At 34.5% G+C, this 17,981-nt stretch overlaps 1 protein-coding gene across 1 annotated transcript in view; it reads right to left on the bottom strand.

Annotated features, from left to right (window-relative positions):
- Positions 1-361: 361 nt before the first annotated feature.
- Positions 362-17,981, bottom strand: part of LOC145294205 (uncharacterized) — a 37,177-nt gene continuing 19,557 nt past the window's right edge. Inside the window, exons 5-9 of the mRNA XM_080141314.1 lie at positions 14,602-14,696; positions 12,850-12,955; positions 8,129-8,213; positions 6,115-6,301; positions 362-625 (exon numbers count right to left, since the gene is read on the bottom strand). Coding sequence (XP_079997440.1) covers positions 506-625; positions 6,115-6,301; positions 8,129-8,213; positions 12,850-12,955; positions 14,602-14,696 — 593 coding nt within the window. The 3' untranslated portion in view covers positions 362-505. The remainder of the gene's footprint in view (positions 626-6,114; positions 6,302-8,128; positions 8,214-12,849; positions 12,956-14,601; positions 14,697-17,981) is intronic.

The raw sequence follows: 17,981 nt of genomic DNA, 5'->3' as shown, positions 1-17,981 counted from the left end.
GGGATGACTCAACAAGAACTTGTTTACATTGGATTTGAAGGCTACTATGTTGTATTCAACCAGGAAGCAGGACAGTGAAACAGTGTTCCATGGGCAAGCAGTTCTGAGAAAGAAGCTTTGTTCATGGAATCTGCGTTTAGATGTAGGCACAGATAGAAAGTGGGGGAAATCGTTGATAATGGTTGTGATAGACGACTCATTTTTGTTCAGGATGCTGTTTGTTATTCGCTAAAACTGGTGGGAACCAAGTGGCTACTCAGCTACTTCAAATTAGTATATGGCCAGAGTAGGCATAGAAATATTTAAAAAAGAAGAAAGTATGCATGCAAACATATTTATTTGAATGTAAATTTTTTTTTTAAATTTTAATTTTGTTTTATTTACTTTTAAGAAAGAAATTCCTTATCAGAATTATCTCCCTTGTAATTTTAAATTACTTCCCTTGCGTTTATTTCTTACCGTTATCCATAACGTCGTGTAGGATAGTTTCAATTGTCTAACGACTTTAATTTTTATGCCAAGAGGTGGCGTCTTCTCGAAAAGTTGCAGTATGGTGGTTTTTATTAGTCATTTTCCATCGCTTCATCCACGGACCAGAAATCCTCGTGTCAAACTCATCTTCGTCCTATTGAGACCATAATTTGATAAAATACAATGAACAGTGTGTTAGAAGAAGAAGGCAAAGATGACGACGACGACGACGACGACGACGACGATGATGCAAATTGATGAAATGCAAGCAAATTATATTTTTTTATCAAACTACATAGTTTTAAAGTTCTGAAACCGGTTTAAAATGTTTTTATTTCAATAAAAGATTTTGTCGATATTTATTTTTTGGAGAAACTAAAAATCCAATATGGCCAACCCATGTGTATGCTTGCTGATGTTTCATTGGCTAATAAAATGGTTTTAAAAAATGACTGACCTATAACTAATCCTAAATCCAACTGACACCCCCAGATACCGAAATTAGGGTTAGTGGTAGAATGATTCTTTTTTTTTTTAACTATCTTTTAAGCCTGAAACTAGTGACCATCTCCAAACAAAATTTTTTAGTTATTTGTGTTTGGCTAACATTGGAATCAAGGTTTTTGATAAGCTTGCCAACATCATGTACAGATATTCGTAGATCGCATAGTGTGTTCCAATGTTGCATCCCTGTGCCTGTTTTGCAGGAGTTTTGGTGGAATGTGCTTTAATAAACTCATTGCACTTGTGCCTCCTTGATGTACATATCCACAGCAAACTCGCTTGGCAACAAAATCACACCCCTTCACTGTTGAATACCAGAAAGCTGAATAGTTTTTTCTTCCCTTTAACAGCTAGATTTTGGAATTCTCTTCCTGCTACCTGCTTCCCTGACTGTACTGATATGCAGAAGTTTAAATGTAATGTAAACCAACATCTTGTTAATCTTTCTTAGGCATGGTTCCAAATAGTAGCCCCTTTCGTTCAAGTGGCAATATGCCTTGTTATGGGTAAACGGAAGTAAAAACATAAATAAATAAAAGTAAGAGGATTAAATTTTTGCATTTGATAAAATTAACTTGTATTTGTTTTTGATTTACGTATATAAATAATTCCAATGAGTTTATATCCAGAGATTCAGCTACTCTCCAACTAGAACTGAAACGTGTTTGCAAATGTTTGCATAAATAAAAAGTAAAGATTCTTTCACAAACGAGCACTGTTAAGAGACGTATTAAAATACTATCAATTAGGCAAAATTGTGAAAGTTCCCTACCTTAGATTATCGAACACTCTTGGCAGCTTACTATATATTTGCTTAAAAAATAATAAACTTGTTTGCTTTTTATTTTGTTTTTTTGTATTACATTTTCACCCCAAACAAGGCACATTGCCACTTTGTTGTAGGGGGCTACCATCAGGGATATAAGCTACAGGGGTACTATGTAGGGAGTTGGGCAGCAAGATGTCGGTTCACATTACACTTGAACTTCTGCATATCAGTACAGTTGGGGAAGCAGGGACCTGGAAGGGAGTTCCAAAGTCTAGCAGTTCTGGGGAAGAAACTACTGGAGTAGAAAGCTCTCTTACATCTAGGGATCTCTACTGTGTAGGGGTGGAATTTAGATGGTAGTCGGGTTTGTCGGAGGTATTCACATAGAGGGGGTACAAGTGCTTGCAGTTCATCAGAACATTCACCATTAAAATACTTGTAGAACAGGCAGAAGGATGCAACATTTTGGCGATGGGACAGAGGCTAAAGCTTAGATGACAGTTCAGAACCTATCAGATTGGCAACTCTCTTTTGAACATTTTCTAGGAGCAAGAGACTAGTAGCAGATGCACCAGTCCAAATATGACAACAATACTCCATACATGGGCGAATGATGGCCTTATAGAGGTACAGGATACTTTCGGGCGTTAGTAGCTTTCTAGCACGGTAGAGAGAGCCTACCTTCTTAGCAGCGGTCCTGACAATGCTCTCAATGTAACTGTTCCAACTCATGTTCCCTGTGAACGTTAGGCCGAGGAGTTTAGAAAAAATACATTTAGGTAATAAGTCTTTGGCCATTGCTATTGGTAGTAGAGGTTTCTTGTAATTATTGAAGGAAACAAGTTTAATCTTGGCAGCATTTAATGTGATCATCCATTTTTGTCCCCATTCCACTACGGATTGGAGGTCTTGCTCTGGTGTTTCTTCCATTTCCTTAAAATTAAACTGAAAACTTGTTTTCCATTTTGTGTAGTTGTAATCACTTTTGCAGTAATAAAAATGTTGAACTGGATTCAAAGGTAACTTAAGCATGAGGTTTGAATTGTGTGATCAATGGAATAGTTATATATAGCCACGCTGATGATTCTTGGTTAAGATGAAACACATGTATGTGGATGTTAAAACATATCTATATAATAAAATAAACTAGATTTTTCCCTTGTACATTCAGGCATTATAGCTTAATAACGAAAACTTTAATATTCTAACCTGTTCTGCCATCCAATTAACCCTTGTGCATGTTTCCAGATATTATGCATTCATTTTGTCTTTTTTCAAACTTTCTTATGTTTTTTTCCAGTTTAACTGTTTCTTCCAAATAAACCTTCCAAGAAGAAGGATGCTGTCATTTTCACTCATTTCTTGATATCTACTCCTACAGCCAACAAAACACCAGAGCCTAATTGTTTATGGCATAATAATATTGTGAACAACGTTTTTGTTTAGTTTTTTATGATATTGCTATTCTCTATTATCTCCTACTACACATTTTTAATTAAAATAATGACTGCTCCAGTTTTATGGAATATATGAATAGTGGTTTTGTAATTCAAGATACTGACTTCATTATTAAAAGTTATACATATTTTCTTTCTTTATACGTTTGTTTAATATCGAAAATGTTACATCTGGTGATATGTGTTATTGGCTTAACAGCCACTCCAAAATGATCACCGGATGAATATAACCTTTAACACATTTATTTAACAAGTTACAGATTAGATGGTAATGTTGAAACCGCAGGACGTGTGATGATTTAAAGTCTGTGATGCTTAGGGTTTATTTATTTCCCAAATTGTCATGGCTAACCCTATGACTTGTTCGATTGATATTTAACAGAAATGTACACAACTAATAGCATTTTTGGTGACTAAACTAAGAAATAGAATTTTCACCATATATCTTAGCTGGAATTAATGTTGAGTCGGGAATTTCTAGACTAAACAAAAAAATAAATTGGTGACTATTCTATTTCACCAACGAAACAAATACAGATTACTTTTAGCAAAAAAAAGGAAAAAACTTTAATGTAACATGTGGTTGCTTTCTTTTTGTTTTTTGTTTTTACACACACACACACACACACACACACACACACACACACACACACACACATTTTAGATTTCAGATAAACCGGGCAGAAACAAACAGACAAACTCAGAATTTACAATGGAGGATTAGTTTTGCATAGAACTAACATAATATATTGTTTTTTATTTAGATACAAAGTTTTCCAGAATTAGTAAATAAATATAGATTACTAGCATGGGTGTCCGGTCAATTTTTTTAACTTTGACCCCTATTATAGCCCCTTAATATTAATTGTTTGGAGCTCAAATCAAGTTAGATCCATGTCCAAGGAACCTATATCTAAAATTTCAAGTGTTTAGACCTTAAATTGTCGGAGGAGTTTGGTAGAGTTCTCAAAGGTCAAATCGTTTAACTTTGACCCCTTAACATCCAAATTTCTGGCCGAAAACTAATCACATAGATTTCCCCAAATCTCAGTACCTTGTATATCAAATTTCGAGTCGGTAGACTAAAAATTGACAGAGTTATTGCGTAGGGAAATGTACACAGACAGACACACAGACACATTCATTTTTATAGATATATAAACTAGCATTTCTGCCCGGCTTCTGTGGTACATCGAAAGCATTGCTGAGGCTGCTGCAAAGAAGATGGGCTCTGTATACTGTACTAGAAAGTTATTTATGCCTGAAAGTATCCTGTACCTCTACAAGGCCACCATTCACCCGTGTATGGAGTATTGTTGTCACATTTGGGCTAGTGTATCTGCTACTAGTCTCTTACTTTTGGACATGGTTCAAAAGAGAGTCACCAACCTGATAGGTCGTGAACTGTCATCTAAGCTTCAACCTCTGTCCCATCAACGAAATGCTGCATCCCTCTGCCTGTTTTACAAGTTTTTTAATGGTGGATGCTCTGATGAACTACAAGTCCTTGTACCCCCTCGACGTAAATACCCTGGACAAACCTAATAAGCAGCAAAGTCCCACCCATACACAGTAGATATCCCTAGATGTAACAAAGCCCTCTATTCCAATAGTTTCTTCCCCAGAACTGCTAGACTTTGAAATTCCCTTCCGGGTGTCTGCTTCCCCAATTTTACTAACATGCAGAAGTTCAAGTGTAATGTTACCAGATATCTTGCTGCTCAACTCCCTACAACTTATTCCCTGATAGTAGCCCCCTACATCTTATGCAACTTATGTTCTTGATAGTAGCCACCTACATCAAAGTGGTACTATGTTTTGTTTGGGGTGAAAATGTAATAAAAAAAATATGTGGTAATCTCAAAGTGGTACAAGCATTTCGATTCTGGCGATATGAAGCTTGAAGGTAAGCCTCATTTGTGACAGCTGTTAAAACTGGATGATGAAGACTTGCAAACTGAGTGGGACATTGCATTTTCATCAAGCCCTCAAGAATTGGCTGATGAGCTGGAAGTTGGTAAATGGATAATTCACCAACACTTGAAGCAACTTGATTTTGTTCACAAAAAGCCGTGCCAAGATCCACCAGAACTAATTGAAGCACAAGCCAACGGACGAGTTTCAATTTGCCTTCAATTGCTCAGCAATTCATTGGACAAACATTTTTGGAAGTGCATTGTGACATCAGATGAGAAATGAGTCTATCTGGTCCAGCACAATCGAAACAAACGATGGGTTGAGAAAGAGCAAAGGATCCCATCGGTTCCAAAACAAAATTAATTCGGCAAGAAAGTCATGCTGTGCATATAATGGAACTTTGAAAGAATTGTGCACTTTAAGCTGGTTCTGAATGATCATGCCATCAATGCCGAATTTTACTGTAAGCAACTGCAGTGGGTCTACGAAAAGTTGAAGCAAAAGTACTAGGCTCTGATCAACCATAAGCACGCTTTGATTCAGCAGGACACTGCCAAGCCACACACCACCATGAAAAAGAAAAACAAGTTTGAAGAGTTGGATGGCATTGAGGTTCTGCCACATCCAGCCTACAATCCTGACTGTGCTCCATCAGATTAGGTCCTTTTCCGCTCAATGCAATACTTTCTAAAAGGCTGCTGATTCGACTCATGAAGTCAAGGAAGCATGTAAAAAATTCTTGGATTCGAAGCCAACTGAATATTACTTTGGCCAGATATGAAAGCTTGCAGATCGATGGCATAAAATCTTGGAAAATGATGGTCTTTATTTTGAGGATTAATTTTTTTTTTTTTTTGTTATTACTTGGCGAGTAAAATTTAAATTTTTTGCAAGTGTTTACAAACTTTTGAGCCAACTCAACCTCATTCATATTTTCATATTTCATTGTAAAAGACACATGCATAATTATGGGTCACATGTAAGCATAATATTTACCTTGCTTGCATAATCCTTCAAAGGTTTCTCATTGCTTGTAAAAGAATGCCAATCGATCTGAGTGACTGGGTTCTTCAAAGACCTCATCAAAACTCCTTCTTTCAAACCATAAAATCCCCAAGGATTTTCAGGATTTTGCCAGCGAAGATCAAGACTCCAACGAATTTCATTCGAAATATTTGGTAAGCTATGGAAGAAATAAAATATTTGCATAAATCATCATCAGTTTAACATGATATTTAACATTAGATGACTTTAAGAAATTCACTTTTAAACTAACCTAACTCTGGCTAGGTTTTCATTTATCTTCTTTCTCTCAAGTCTATGTTTATCATTTCCTTCCATATATTTCTCCTGTGAATCTACCCTGCTACCTCAATTGTTCAACATCTACTTACCCAAGACTCTCATCCATTCTTTCATCTAGCCATACCATTAAAATCTCACATCTACACACATCTCCCTATAATGGCTACATTTTTCATCAGAACTATGCCTACCTTTAAGATTCGTATTCATTGTATCATTTTTATGTCATTGTCATTTTTCTGCAACTTAAATGTTAAAAATCTGCAAAAATCAGATTCACTTTTTACAAATTTGTCTCATCACAAGATCTTAGATTTTCCATATTGTTATGAAGACAGAAACAATTTGTTTATTCTCTACTTTGTAAAGGCATTATAATGATTTCATCGAATTTATAATGTTGCAGTTTTGCTCAAGTTGCATTTCTTGCAACATTTGTTTGTGTGTTACGGTAAGGCTTTAGGGTTAAAAAAAAAATCCACTAAAAATCAAAGAACACAGTTGAAGTTGACGTGTACAGGAAGATACGGAGCAAAGAATAAAATCTGGTTCATAAGCATTTGATGTTGAAACGAACAGACGACTTTTTCTAGGCTCTTCCAACCATCTCTTCAGGGATGTCAGGGAAGAGATTAACACTATACAATTGTCTAGATGAATGTGCTTTCATTGTACTTGTAAAACGAAAAAGAAATATGAGGTGCGTTAAATAAGTTTCCAGACTTTTTTTTTGTATCGGCACTTTTATTGATAGTACACATGAAACTCTAGTTCCTTTTGAAGTAATCTCCTCCAGATAAAACACTTTCTAGAAAGCCCCATAGAAGTCCTCTTGTGTGAGCATGTCAATGACTCTTGTCACAGCCTCTTTCATCTCCTCAATTGTCTGATGACAGCCTCTAAGGTTTTCCTTGAGCTTAGGGAATAACCAAAAGTATAATTAGAAACATCAAATCAAAATATGTGCATATTGTTTTCTTTACTGCAACAATTATTACTGTAGGCAAGAAGTATCATAGCCAGCGTTCTGTGTCTGCACAACTAAAATTTGTTGAAGATCATTCTTTTTTCATGAAAATCACTCCAGACAAAGCATGAAACCACTTGATATAAAGAGCTAAAAATAACTAAATATGGCTAAGACAAAGAAAGAAATACCTATTGACCTTAGTCTTGATTTGGTAAGAGGAAAACAGTCAGCAGAAAGAGAGTTCCACAAGATTGAAGTCCTAGGAAAGAAGCTACTGGCTGGAATCAGAAAATCTGAACAGCGATTTGATGTAGACCACCAGACTAAAGAGTCAAATGAACTGGAACAAAGAAAGTAAGGAAGAAATTGGACAATTCTGAAAAAAATATGCCATAATAGTACTGGAAACAGATGTGTCAATATCCAGATATGGCAATGCAAACTTTGGTGATAGAGATCGATATGAGAGCGGCGACTATGAAGTAAGTGCTCAATGATCATCTTCGCTTCATTCAAGAGTTACAAATGTTGCTCCATTAGCATCCCACCATGTTCGGTGTGCATGAGAAAGGGAAAAGCTGATATAGTCTCGCCACTCCACATCTTGCCAGTTTTAGAGTTCCAGTGGTGTCGGGTGATACAGTAGCTCCTTAATAAAACTAAAAACATAGCTTCAGGCAAATACCAAATCTCTATTAATAATAGATATACGATTTGATTATAAAGCATATTTACCTTTGATGAGGGATCAAATTGTTGATAAGAAGCATGCCACCATAGTGGACAGGGCAGAGGACGGCATCTTCTTTAAAATTCACTCCTGAAGGAAAAACGGAAGAAAAAAGAATTCATTATTCAGAATACTCTACTTTCCTGGGAAATGCTGGGACACAGGTCAGCTAGTTGAGAATAAGTCATAGCAATGTAAAAACCTGCAACAAAATCCATCAAATTGATTCAATAATTTCTTTGGATTTAAGATGGGGTTTTAATCCTAGATTGTCTCATACCAAAATCTCTCAAAAATGCCTGATGCTTCTAACTGACAACTTATCATTATAAGAAGAAGATCAAGGATAAGAGAAGCAATCCAGGGATTGAGTGGCACTCTTCCCTAGATCTTAGCACAACAGGTAGTCTTTGGGTTGCCCTCGACTATGGTTGATCCAATTTTTTTAATGCTATGATTAGATTTTCAGAGGGGAATAACCATTGGCTGGTTTGGATTTCAGAATTAAAATTCATTTGCATAAAAATAGCAAAATGTAACAAACGATTTCAAAAGAGAATGAGAAGATATTTTTTATAGACTAAATGTTTGGCCAAGGTCACCTTAAAATTTAAAATCGGCAAACTGTTCCACGGAGTAAGAATGTGCACAGAGAATGCTGCCTTTTTCATGTTGAGACATACATAATGATGGTACACCTTCTGTTTGTGCCTGCGGAAATCACAACATTTTTGGGAGGGAGGTGAGATAATCCTCTAAAGGTAGATTTAAAGATCTGTTACTAATGTTGTTTTTAAGAATCAGTTCACCTTTCATCCTCCACTAAGCCTGAAAATCCCCCCATCATCATCATCATCATCATCATCATCATCATCATCATCATCATCCTGCTTGCCAACTGCTGAACATGTATTAAGTTTTGCTGAGGCAACATCGAGTAGCCTTGCTGATAGTCGATTTAGAATATCGACTTTTATTATTAAAAAGTAAAATGTTAGAAAATGAATATTATTATCATTTTGTAACTGTTTTGTAGAAAAATATATTCAGAGAGAATGTTATTGAAACAAAGGAATGTTTATTAAAATATTTAGGTTAACTTAGAAACAATCAAGGAAAGAATGCGATGATAAACAAAATATGTTTCTAACAAATAGTAAAATGTGATTCAAAAAGTCACATGTTAAAAGATGTGAGTTGAATTACCTCATAGCAAGGATTATTTTGAATATATACAAGCAGAGTTAGGAGTTAGTAGAGAGAGACATGAGAGGGTACTAGCAACACATTCTTCTTCTCCACCCTTACCAAGAATGCAGGCACTTTTTGTAGGCCAGAGTGTCCCTCCTCAGAAGCACTAACTTCTCAAGCCTACTCTCCAACCCTGGTGTCACAGTTCTTGCAGCGGGAGAAAACTAAATACTCCCTTCTTTGCCTAACTAGAGAAGTGTTTTCAATTTATTAATAACTGACTACTTGTCATTGTAACTTTATTATGGCGACTACTGAAGACTTACATACATTTTTATTTCTTACAAGAACCTGCTTGGTTTGATTTGGTTCACAGATCAATAACAAGTATTTAGAATTTGCTTTATTTTAAACTAGCCTGGGTGCTCGGCATTGCCCAGGTGTTTGGAGGTGTATCGTCATGAGCAAAAATAAAAAAAGAAGTGGTAGTAGGCAGGCAGGCAGGCTTGAACCTGTACCGCGAAGGAGGAGAAGGACATGAAAAATAATGTAATGTCTTTGCTGTTGCGTCCATCACCAAACCGGAAGTCGCAAAGGTTTAAATTAAGGCTAGTCAATCGAAAAGAGAGGATGACTTTCAAAAATATCGTCAAAAAAAGTGACCCCCTCCCTGAATAAAAGTGCCCAGTTGAGGGTGAAGGAATTAATGTTTTTAGCCAATTTTTCGATATTTGTTGTCCGAAGGGCTGAGCTTTCAAATGATACCAATCTCGTGAAAACCCGTTGCCTCTGTCAAAAGTGTTAGGCAGACATACATACATTCATACATACATACATACATACATACATTTAAACAGACAGGTGAGATTTATATAATAGATTATTTAGATTCCTGTTCTCATCTTGTATGTTATTCACATAGCAATGTAACCCTTGAACCCTAACCTCTGCTCTTTTTTATGTGCATCTTATTAAATTCGGCAATCTTTCTGTCAAACTCTGGAATCTGCATGGAATTTTGAATGGAACTCTTTATTTAATCCATGAGGTAGCTTGCTCTCATTCCATCATCCATGATCGTGTAGAAGTCTTCAGTAATTGCAATTGTATTCTTAGTATCGTTTGCATCAAGGATTGAACCTTCACCCTCCGGAAGAGTGTCATTTACAACTGAATTTTACCTAGTACTTTATTCATTATACCACAAGATCTAAAGTTGTGTGAATAATACTCAAAATGAGAACAGTAGTCCAAATAATCTAAATGATATGAATTATGAATTCTCATCTCAAAAATTCAGAAACAAAATATTTAGAATTATATTACTATTAAAACTAATATTAAATGCAAATATCAAGATTGACCTAAATCCACGTACATCTAGCAAATTGAACATGACGCCAACTGTGATCCTGAAGATCTGAGGCAGTTGATGGAAGACAGGGAAGTCTGGAGAGAGAGAGAGAGAGAGAGAGAGAGAGAGAGAGAGTCACATTGGTCCGTGCAAGGAGCCTGAGCAGGTAGTGGTAGATAGATAGATAGATAGATAGATAGATAGATAGATAGATCAAGATTGCACTCATTCTACTAATTTTAGAGCTGCTTCTACTTCTGTCCTATTCTCAAAATTAGCACTGTCACTATTCCAAGCCATTTTTTTTTTCAAAAGAATTCACTTATAAAATTAATAAATAAATATGTTTATCTATTGAAAGAGAGTCTGCACTTGTTTGATCTTTAAACCATTACATTTTGAACTTTGCATTTCAATATCAACAGTGCTTACTATGAACAGTGGATTTTCTATTATTTTATCTTCTATTTTTACATTAGTATAGCAACTGCGTATTGAGGTATTTTATCCAAGCAGGCGATCGTCATATTGAATATATATTTGTTTGGGTACACGTGAGAGTTGAAAATAAATGGGAAAATGACAATGCTGAGAAATTGGATTTTTGTCATTTCTCACCCTTAGAAGTAAAGTGTAGTATCTGTTCTGACACTACACTTAATCAGACTCATAAAAAGAATTTCGAAAACTACCTAACAAATATACTCGGTGAACCAAGTGCAAGAGAGAACCTTGCACTTAAGGGGACGGTTATACTCTAAAAAAAGATTTATCAGTTGGAATGTATGAGATAGCAGGTGAATGTTTGATATCCAGTAGGATGCCCCATTTCCTGCTAGAACAAAATGAGAAAATTGAAAAAACAAAAAAAAAAATAAATAAAATAAAATAAAAGACAATACAACATTTTTTTTTTTTTTTTTTTGTCTAGACACTTTGAACTTTTATTAACTCTTTACTTTTGGTTGTTTTAACAAATTGCAAATAAGATTGATTCACGTTTGTACAGATAGACTTTGTCATTTTTTGTCTATAAGAACACATTGTAAATAAAGTTGATATATGTTTGTACAGATAGACTTTGTCATTTTTTTTTTTGTTTTTTTGTTTTTTTTTGGCTATAAGAACAAAGCTGTAAATAAAACTGCTATATGTTTGTATGGATAGACTTTGTCATTCTTTTGATAATGCTTTTTCCATTACAGAAGCGCTAACAACATGATAGTACCCATATTACCTGGCTAACAGAGCTCTAGTAGAAAATCTCAGGAGGAGTCAACATCAGGATCTGTCATCCTCTGGTCATCTTTACACTTATGTATGGAAAGCAAGAACATCTCAGTTGCAAAACCAGAAATTCATAGGGTGAATATTACAATGTTGCCTCTGCACATGTCCAACAAATCAGACAATCCTGAAGCACAATCCTTTGGGGCTCTGTGCAGAAGTCTGATCGACTCAACAACAATAGCAACAGGAAGATGACAATGGCTAAGTGGTTAACAACACAGACTGATAACCTGGGTATGCCAAGTTCTAATCCAGTTCGTTCCATAGAAACAGTTTCACTTGGGATGTTGACAACCTTTACGTGGTCCCTCCTATAAGTACCCAATGTCTTTCTAGAAAGAACTCTGACAAGAAAGATATCCAGGGAACGAATGGCAACAATAATCATCTGATTTATTCGAACTGAATGAATGTATTAAGCTCAACAGCAACATCAGGAAGGTGATGATGACTCAGTGGTTAACAATGCGGGCTGACAACCAGGGTGTGGCAAGTTCAAACATAATTTGTTCCATAGGAACACTTTCACTGAGGAATATTGGCAACTTTAACGTGATTCTATCTGTAAGTACCGATATCCTTCTAGAAAGAATTCCTAATAGAATATTGGGAAAACGAATATCAACAAAAAATCAATGGTATTCTACAATTAAACAAACAAACAAACAAACAAACAACAATAACAGCAGTTGTTTTTTTCTCTCCAACTTTCTATAGATTTTTAACTTTGACAAATTTATTATTTATATTTAGGTCAACCCTTTCCATGTACTTTTTTTTACCAAAAGATTTGTTTATTTATTTTTATTAGACCCACACATGAGTACATGGGATAACTACATATCAAGAATAGTTTGATACTAATACACACTCACTGAGCAGTGAACTCACCAAGACTTTCTTCCATTTCTTTCTCGTCTAACATCAAATACCAAGTGGGGCCGGCACAACATTCATGTGTGGCTATCTTCCCAGATGTGTGACCCTTTCTAACAACCTGCAAAATACATAACAAAAATAAAAATAAAATAAAAATGGTAATATTTTACAGTAATCTCCCTTTATTAGAGCTCTTCATTTCATTACTAGAACTGTTTTATATAATTGCTTTCCCTTTTAACTTTGTCTACTTTTCTTTTATTATTTGAATTATTTCAACTACTGTTCTCATCTTGGATGTTATTTACATAACGTTTTGGCCAATGTAATTTCCGACCTTCTTCTAGTGCACCTTGTTGAATTCGGGAAGCTTTCTGTTTTACTCAGAAACCTGTATAGAATTTCGAACAGAACCTTTTACTTAATTCATAGATAGTAGTTTTTTCTCATCTCTCGGCCATGTCCCGGTAAAAGTCTTGTATAATTTGTAATTGTATTCTTAGTATCGCTCTCACTAAATTTTAAACGGAATCTGCATTCAAGGAATAACGTCATTTGCATATTGCACTAAAGAAAATCTATTTTAATAATAATTTTAATAATAGGCTCTATTTAGAAATATTATTTGAAGTTGATTGATTTCATTTATGTTTTTATTTAATTTATTTTCCATTATTGTCAGACTACACCAGTTGCCTTTGAAAACGGAAGTAAGTTTATTTATTTAACTGTGAGAGTTATTTCCCCTTTAAGCTATTTCTCGTTCAATTTTCATAGACAAAAATTGATGTATTTTCATAGACAATAGACAAAAATTTATGTATTTTATGCTTCCATAAATCCAACATGTGATCCACTTTTAGAAAAAAACTGTAAGAAGTTAAGATATTCAGTGTATCTTATATAGTATGTGATTAAACCCTCTGCCCACCAATATGTTTCAACCTGGCAACACCGGGTATATATATATATATATATATATATATATATATATATATATATATATATATATATGCATATATATATATGCATATATATATATGCATATATATACATATATGCATATATATATATATATATGCATATATATATATATATGCATATATATATATGCATATATATACATATATATATATATATATATATATATATATGCATTAAATATGTACAAGCATAAAAAGGTACGACATCAGAGGTTCTTAACCCTGGGCTCACAAAGCCATGAAATTAGCTATCTAATTTTAGTAAAATTCATGCTGCTAAATCAGAAATGGGTAAAGAAATCTCTACAAATTCAAGTACACAACTGGATTATCTCCCTTTCTAAATGAGGATTTAAATAAAGATGCACATAGAAACATAATTTTGTTCTAGTTTTGATTTCAAATCCATTCCTATTTCTGCCGAATAGTTCTCATGTACAATGGCCTCCATATGCACACTTGCAAGTTGAACATGTATATGATGCAGATAGATTACATTGACATGAGTAAGAATATAATACAATGTTATAAAATATTAAAAAAACACTGTATACTTTATCATCATAGTTTATTCCACTGTTCTATGTCTTAACTTGATTCAGTGTGTGTCTATCAGTTACACCTCTGTATTGTATTGCTTCCTATAAATTAGAGCTTTATATAATTTTGTTCTTTCTTTTCTTTTTAAATTCTAGAAAATAATTTTAGAAAATCATTTTATTTTATTTAACTTTTTTATTCAGATTTTTTGAGTTTGCATAAAAAAGAGCTATAGCCTCACCTGCATGCAGCCATTTTCAAAATTAGCATCAACCAATGGAATCCAAGCTGTTGGAACTAAGGTACCATAACTTTCTTCGTCTGTATATGCAGCATCTTGGCATAAGAATAAAAGAATTTTGAAAGATTCTCTTTTGTTTGGGAAATAAGATTATATTAGAAATAATTTTTTTTTTTTTTTTGCATATATCTATATATCTATTAGTGATGAGACGATTCCAATATTTTTCCTGATTTCAATACAATTACTGATTCTGTACTAAATTCTCGATTCCGATATTTTTAAAATCTTCAATTATTTAACTAAAGAGATTTGTTTTTTTCTTTTTTTTTTAATTTCTGATTATATTTTCACAAAATCTAAAATCTAAAAACTGTAGATCATATACCATACTGCCACAAAATACAAGCACAATATGTGGCGGTATGATCTATGGATTTTATTTTTTATAAAATAGTTTATCATCAATTTTTCAGATTCCTGGTGCCGATTAATATTCCAATCTATATATATAAAAGGCAAAATGTGTGTGTGTGTTTGTGTGTGTGTGCATTTTTTCTGTATGTCCGGCGAAGGCTTTTTTCGGGGTGGTTCTCAAGATGGTCGCTCATTCTTATAATTTTTTATATGCAACCAAGATGATAATATCTAAGATTTATGAAACGAATCGGCGTGTATCTTTAACTTGTGCAGTTTTCACCATATTTATTGGCTCATGCGTGTATCTTTGACTTTTCAGTATAAAAAAAGTGAAACTGTGAAAACGAATTTGTGTTTTCGGCCCTATGTGCTGAGACGTCCAAAAAGCAAATAAAGTTTGATCAATGCTGGGGGGGGAAAAACTCGTCATATCAGACAATTGCTATTCATTTAGTGGGGGAAACAAACAAATACCTTATTAAATTCTCGCACCTGTCAATTTCACTTTATAAACGTTAAATTAAGACAGCTTTCACTTCCTCTCCCCTTGTGGCCGAGCGGGTTAGATGTCAGGGTTTTTTCCCTTTCTTTCCCACCTTCGCGTCAAGGCTTCAGGTTCGAGCCTACCTTCTTACAAAAGCTTTTTTTTTTCTTTTACACCTCCAAACACCCAGCCAACGTTTTATTTTATTTTATTTTTGTTTTGATCTACCCCCACCCCCACCACACACACCCACAAACACTCGGGCAATGCCGGGCACCCCTGCTACTATATAATAAAGTAAAATGAAACTTTGGAATTAATAGTTTTCTTCTAAAAACAAATCAATATTTGATTCTGAATCATATTTTTGTAGAAGAATATTGACCTATATTCTTAAGAACAAAAAAGTGTATTTCAATTCAATTTCTTTCCAGAAGATAATTAATCTGCCTCAAGAGATTTTTAAAATGAATACATTTTTTTTCAATAATGACCTATACAATAGCGTCATTAAAAATATAAGTGATAAGCATTTCATGATAAATTGCCAAACAAAATAGCTCAAATGGTATGGCATCAGGCTGATGATCTAATGGTCCCAGTTTCAATCACTGATATCGACATTCATTTTTCATTAGAAATCTATTATTCACTCTGCCTGTTCTACAAGTACTTTCATGGTGAATGCTCTCATGAACTACAAGCACTTGAACCTCCTCAACGTAAATACCCCCAACAAACCCGACAAGCAGCTAAATCTCACCCCTTCACAGTAGAGATCCCTAGGTATAAGATAGGCTTCTACTCCAATAGTTTCTTCCCCAGAACTGCTAGACTTTGGAACTCCTTTCCGCGATTCTGCTTTCCCAACTGTACTGACATGTAGAAGTTCAAGTGTAATGTGAACAGACATCTTGCTACTCATCTCCCTTCATAATATCCCTGCAACATGTCGCCGATAGTAGCCCCCTACTTCAAAATGGCACTGTGTCTTGTTTGGAGTGAAAATTGAATAAAAAAATAAATAAAAAATAACATAAAAAGTGCACTAGTATAAAGTACTAAAATCACTGAATTACTTATTTTCTTGATAAACAAGTCACTTATTTTCTTAGAACATTGCTTTGGACACAGAAAACATTCTTAACAAGAAAACAAAATTGTGGAGGTTGATATTTGGAGTGTTAAAAAGGAACATAACAAAAGTGCTTTGTGACTGAAAGATTTTAAGAATGAAATAGAAAGTAAGTTTATGCAAACCCAAGATATGGTGAAACTCAACAAAGAGAAAGTTCAAAAACAATGTAGGAAGATTCCAAATTGGAAAGCCCCAGGAATAGATGATGTGAGGGATATTGAATGAAAGCCCCTACCAACTTGCATGAAAGGATTTCATCTCAGATTGACAGAGTTTTGTATAGAACACGCATGTACGAACTGTGCTCTGCCAGAAGGATACATCAAAGGGCACTCTGGCCAATAATTATCAGTCCATTACCTACCTTTCATTGACATGGGAACTTCAGACAGGCATTTTGACAGATGAAATTTACCAATATCTGGACCAGCATAAGATCTTACTTGAGGAACAAAAGGGATGTAGGTGAAGTTCTACAACTAAGATCAATTGGTTATTGACAAGACAATACTTCGGGATTGTAAGAGACGAATCACAAATCTATCTATGTCAAAAATAGAATACTGCAAAGCATATGATCTGGTCCCACATAGCTGAACTAAGAAATGTGTGTAAATATTTGGAATGGCAGATGAAATATACCAATATCTGGAATAGCAAAAGATCTTTCCTGATAGGAAAAAAGTATGTAAGCAAGCTAGTACAGGAACTAAAGATCAATTGCTTATTGATAGGATCATATACTTCGGTATTGTAAGAGAAGAGTCACAAATCTATGCATGCCATTGATAGATTATCGCACAACATATGATCTGATTCCACATAGCTAGATTAAAGAATGTATGGAAATATTTGGAATAGTGATGAAGATGCAAGATTTCTTGGAAAGAAGTATGAAACAATGGACAGTGTTATTGACATCAAACAAAAAAGATCTTGGGGAAGTTCATATGAAGAGAGGGATTTTTCAAGGGGGATAACTTGTCGCCATTGTTTGCTTTGAATATGATACCCTTGTTGTTTATATCACGAAAGGTAAATGTGTGTTATGAGTGGAGAAAGAAGCAGTGCCGGGTAGACCATTTATTATTTATGGATGACTTAATGTTGTATGCAAAAAATGAAGACCATCTAAGTATGTTTGTGAGGACTGTTCACATGTTCAGTACTGACATAGGTATGGAATTTAGCATGAATAAGTGTGGTGCCCTGAAATTGAAAAGTGAAAAAATTGTTGAAAGTGAAGGAATAAAGATTTGGTAACTTTTTACAACGTGCCCCAGCGTATTATAAACACCCCAACCTCTTCATGTTAAGAACAGCTTTCGGAATAACCCC

This window comes from Euprymna scolopes, chromosome 15, assembly GCF_053919585.1.
Source record: "Euprymna scolopes isolate OS-2025 chromosome 15, ASM5391958v1, whole genome shotgun sequence".
In the NCBI taxonomy this organism is placed as follows: Eukaryota; Metazoa; Mollusca; class Cephalopoda; order Sepiida; family Sepiolidae; genus Euprymna; species Euprymna scolopes.
Note: the sequence above shows the minus strand (reverse complement) of the source record. Positions and strands in the feature narration are given on the sequence as shown.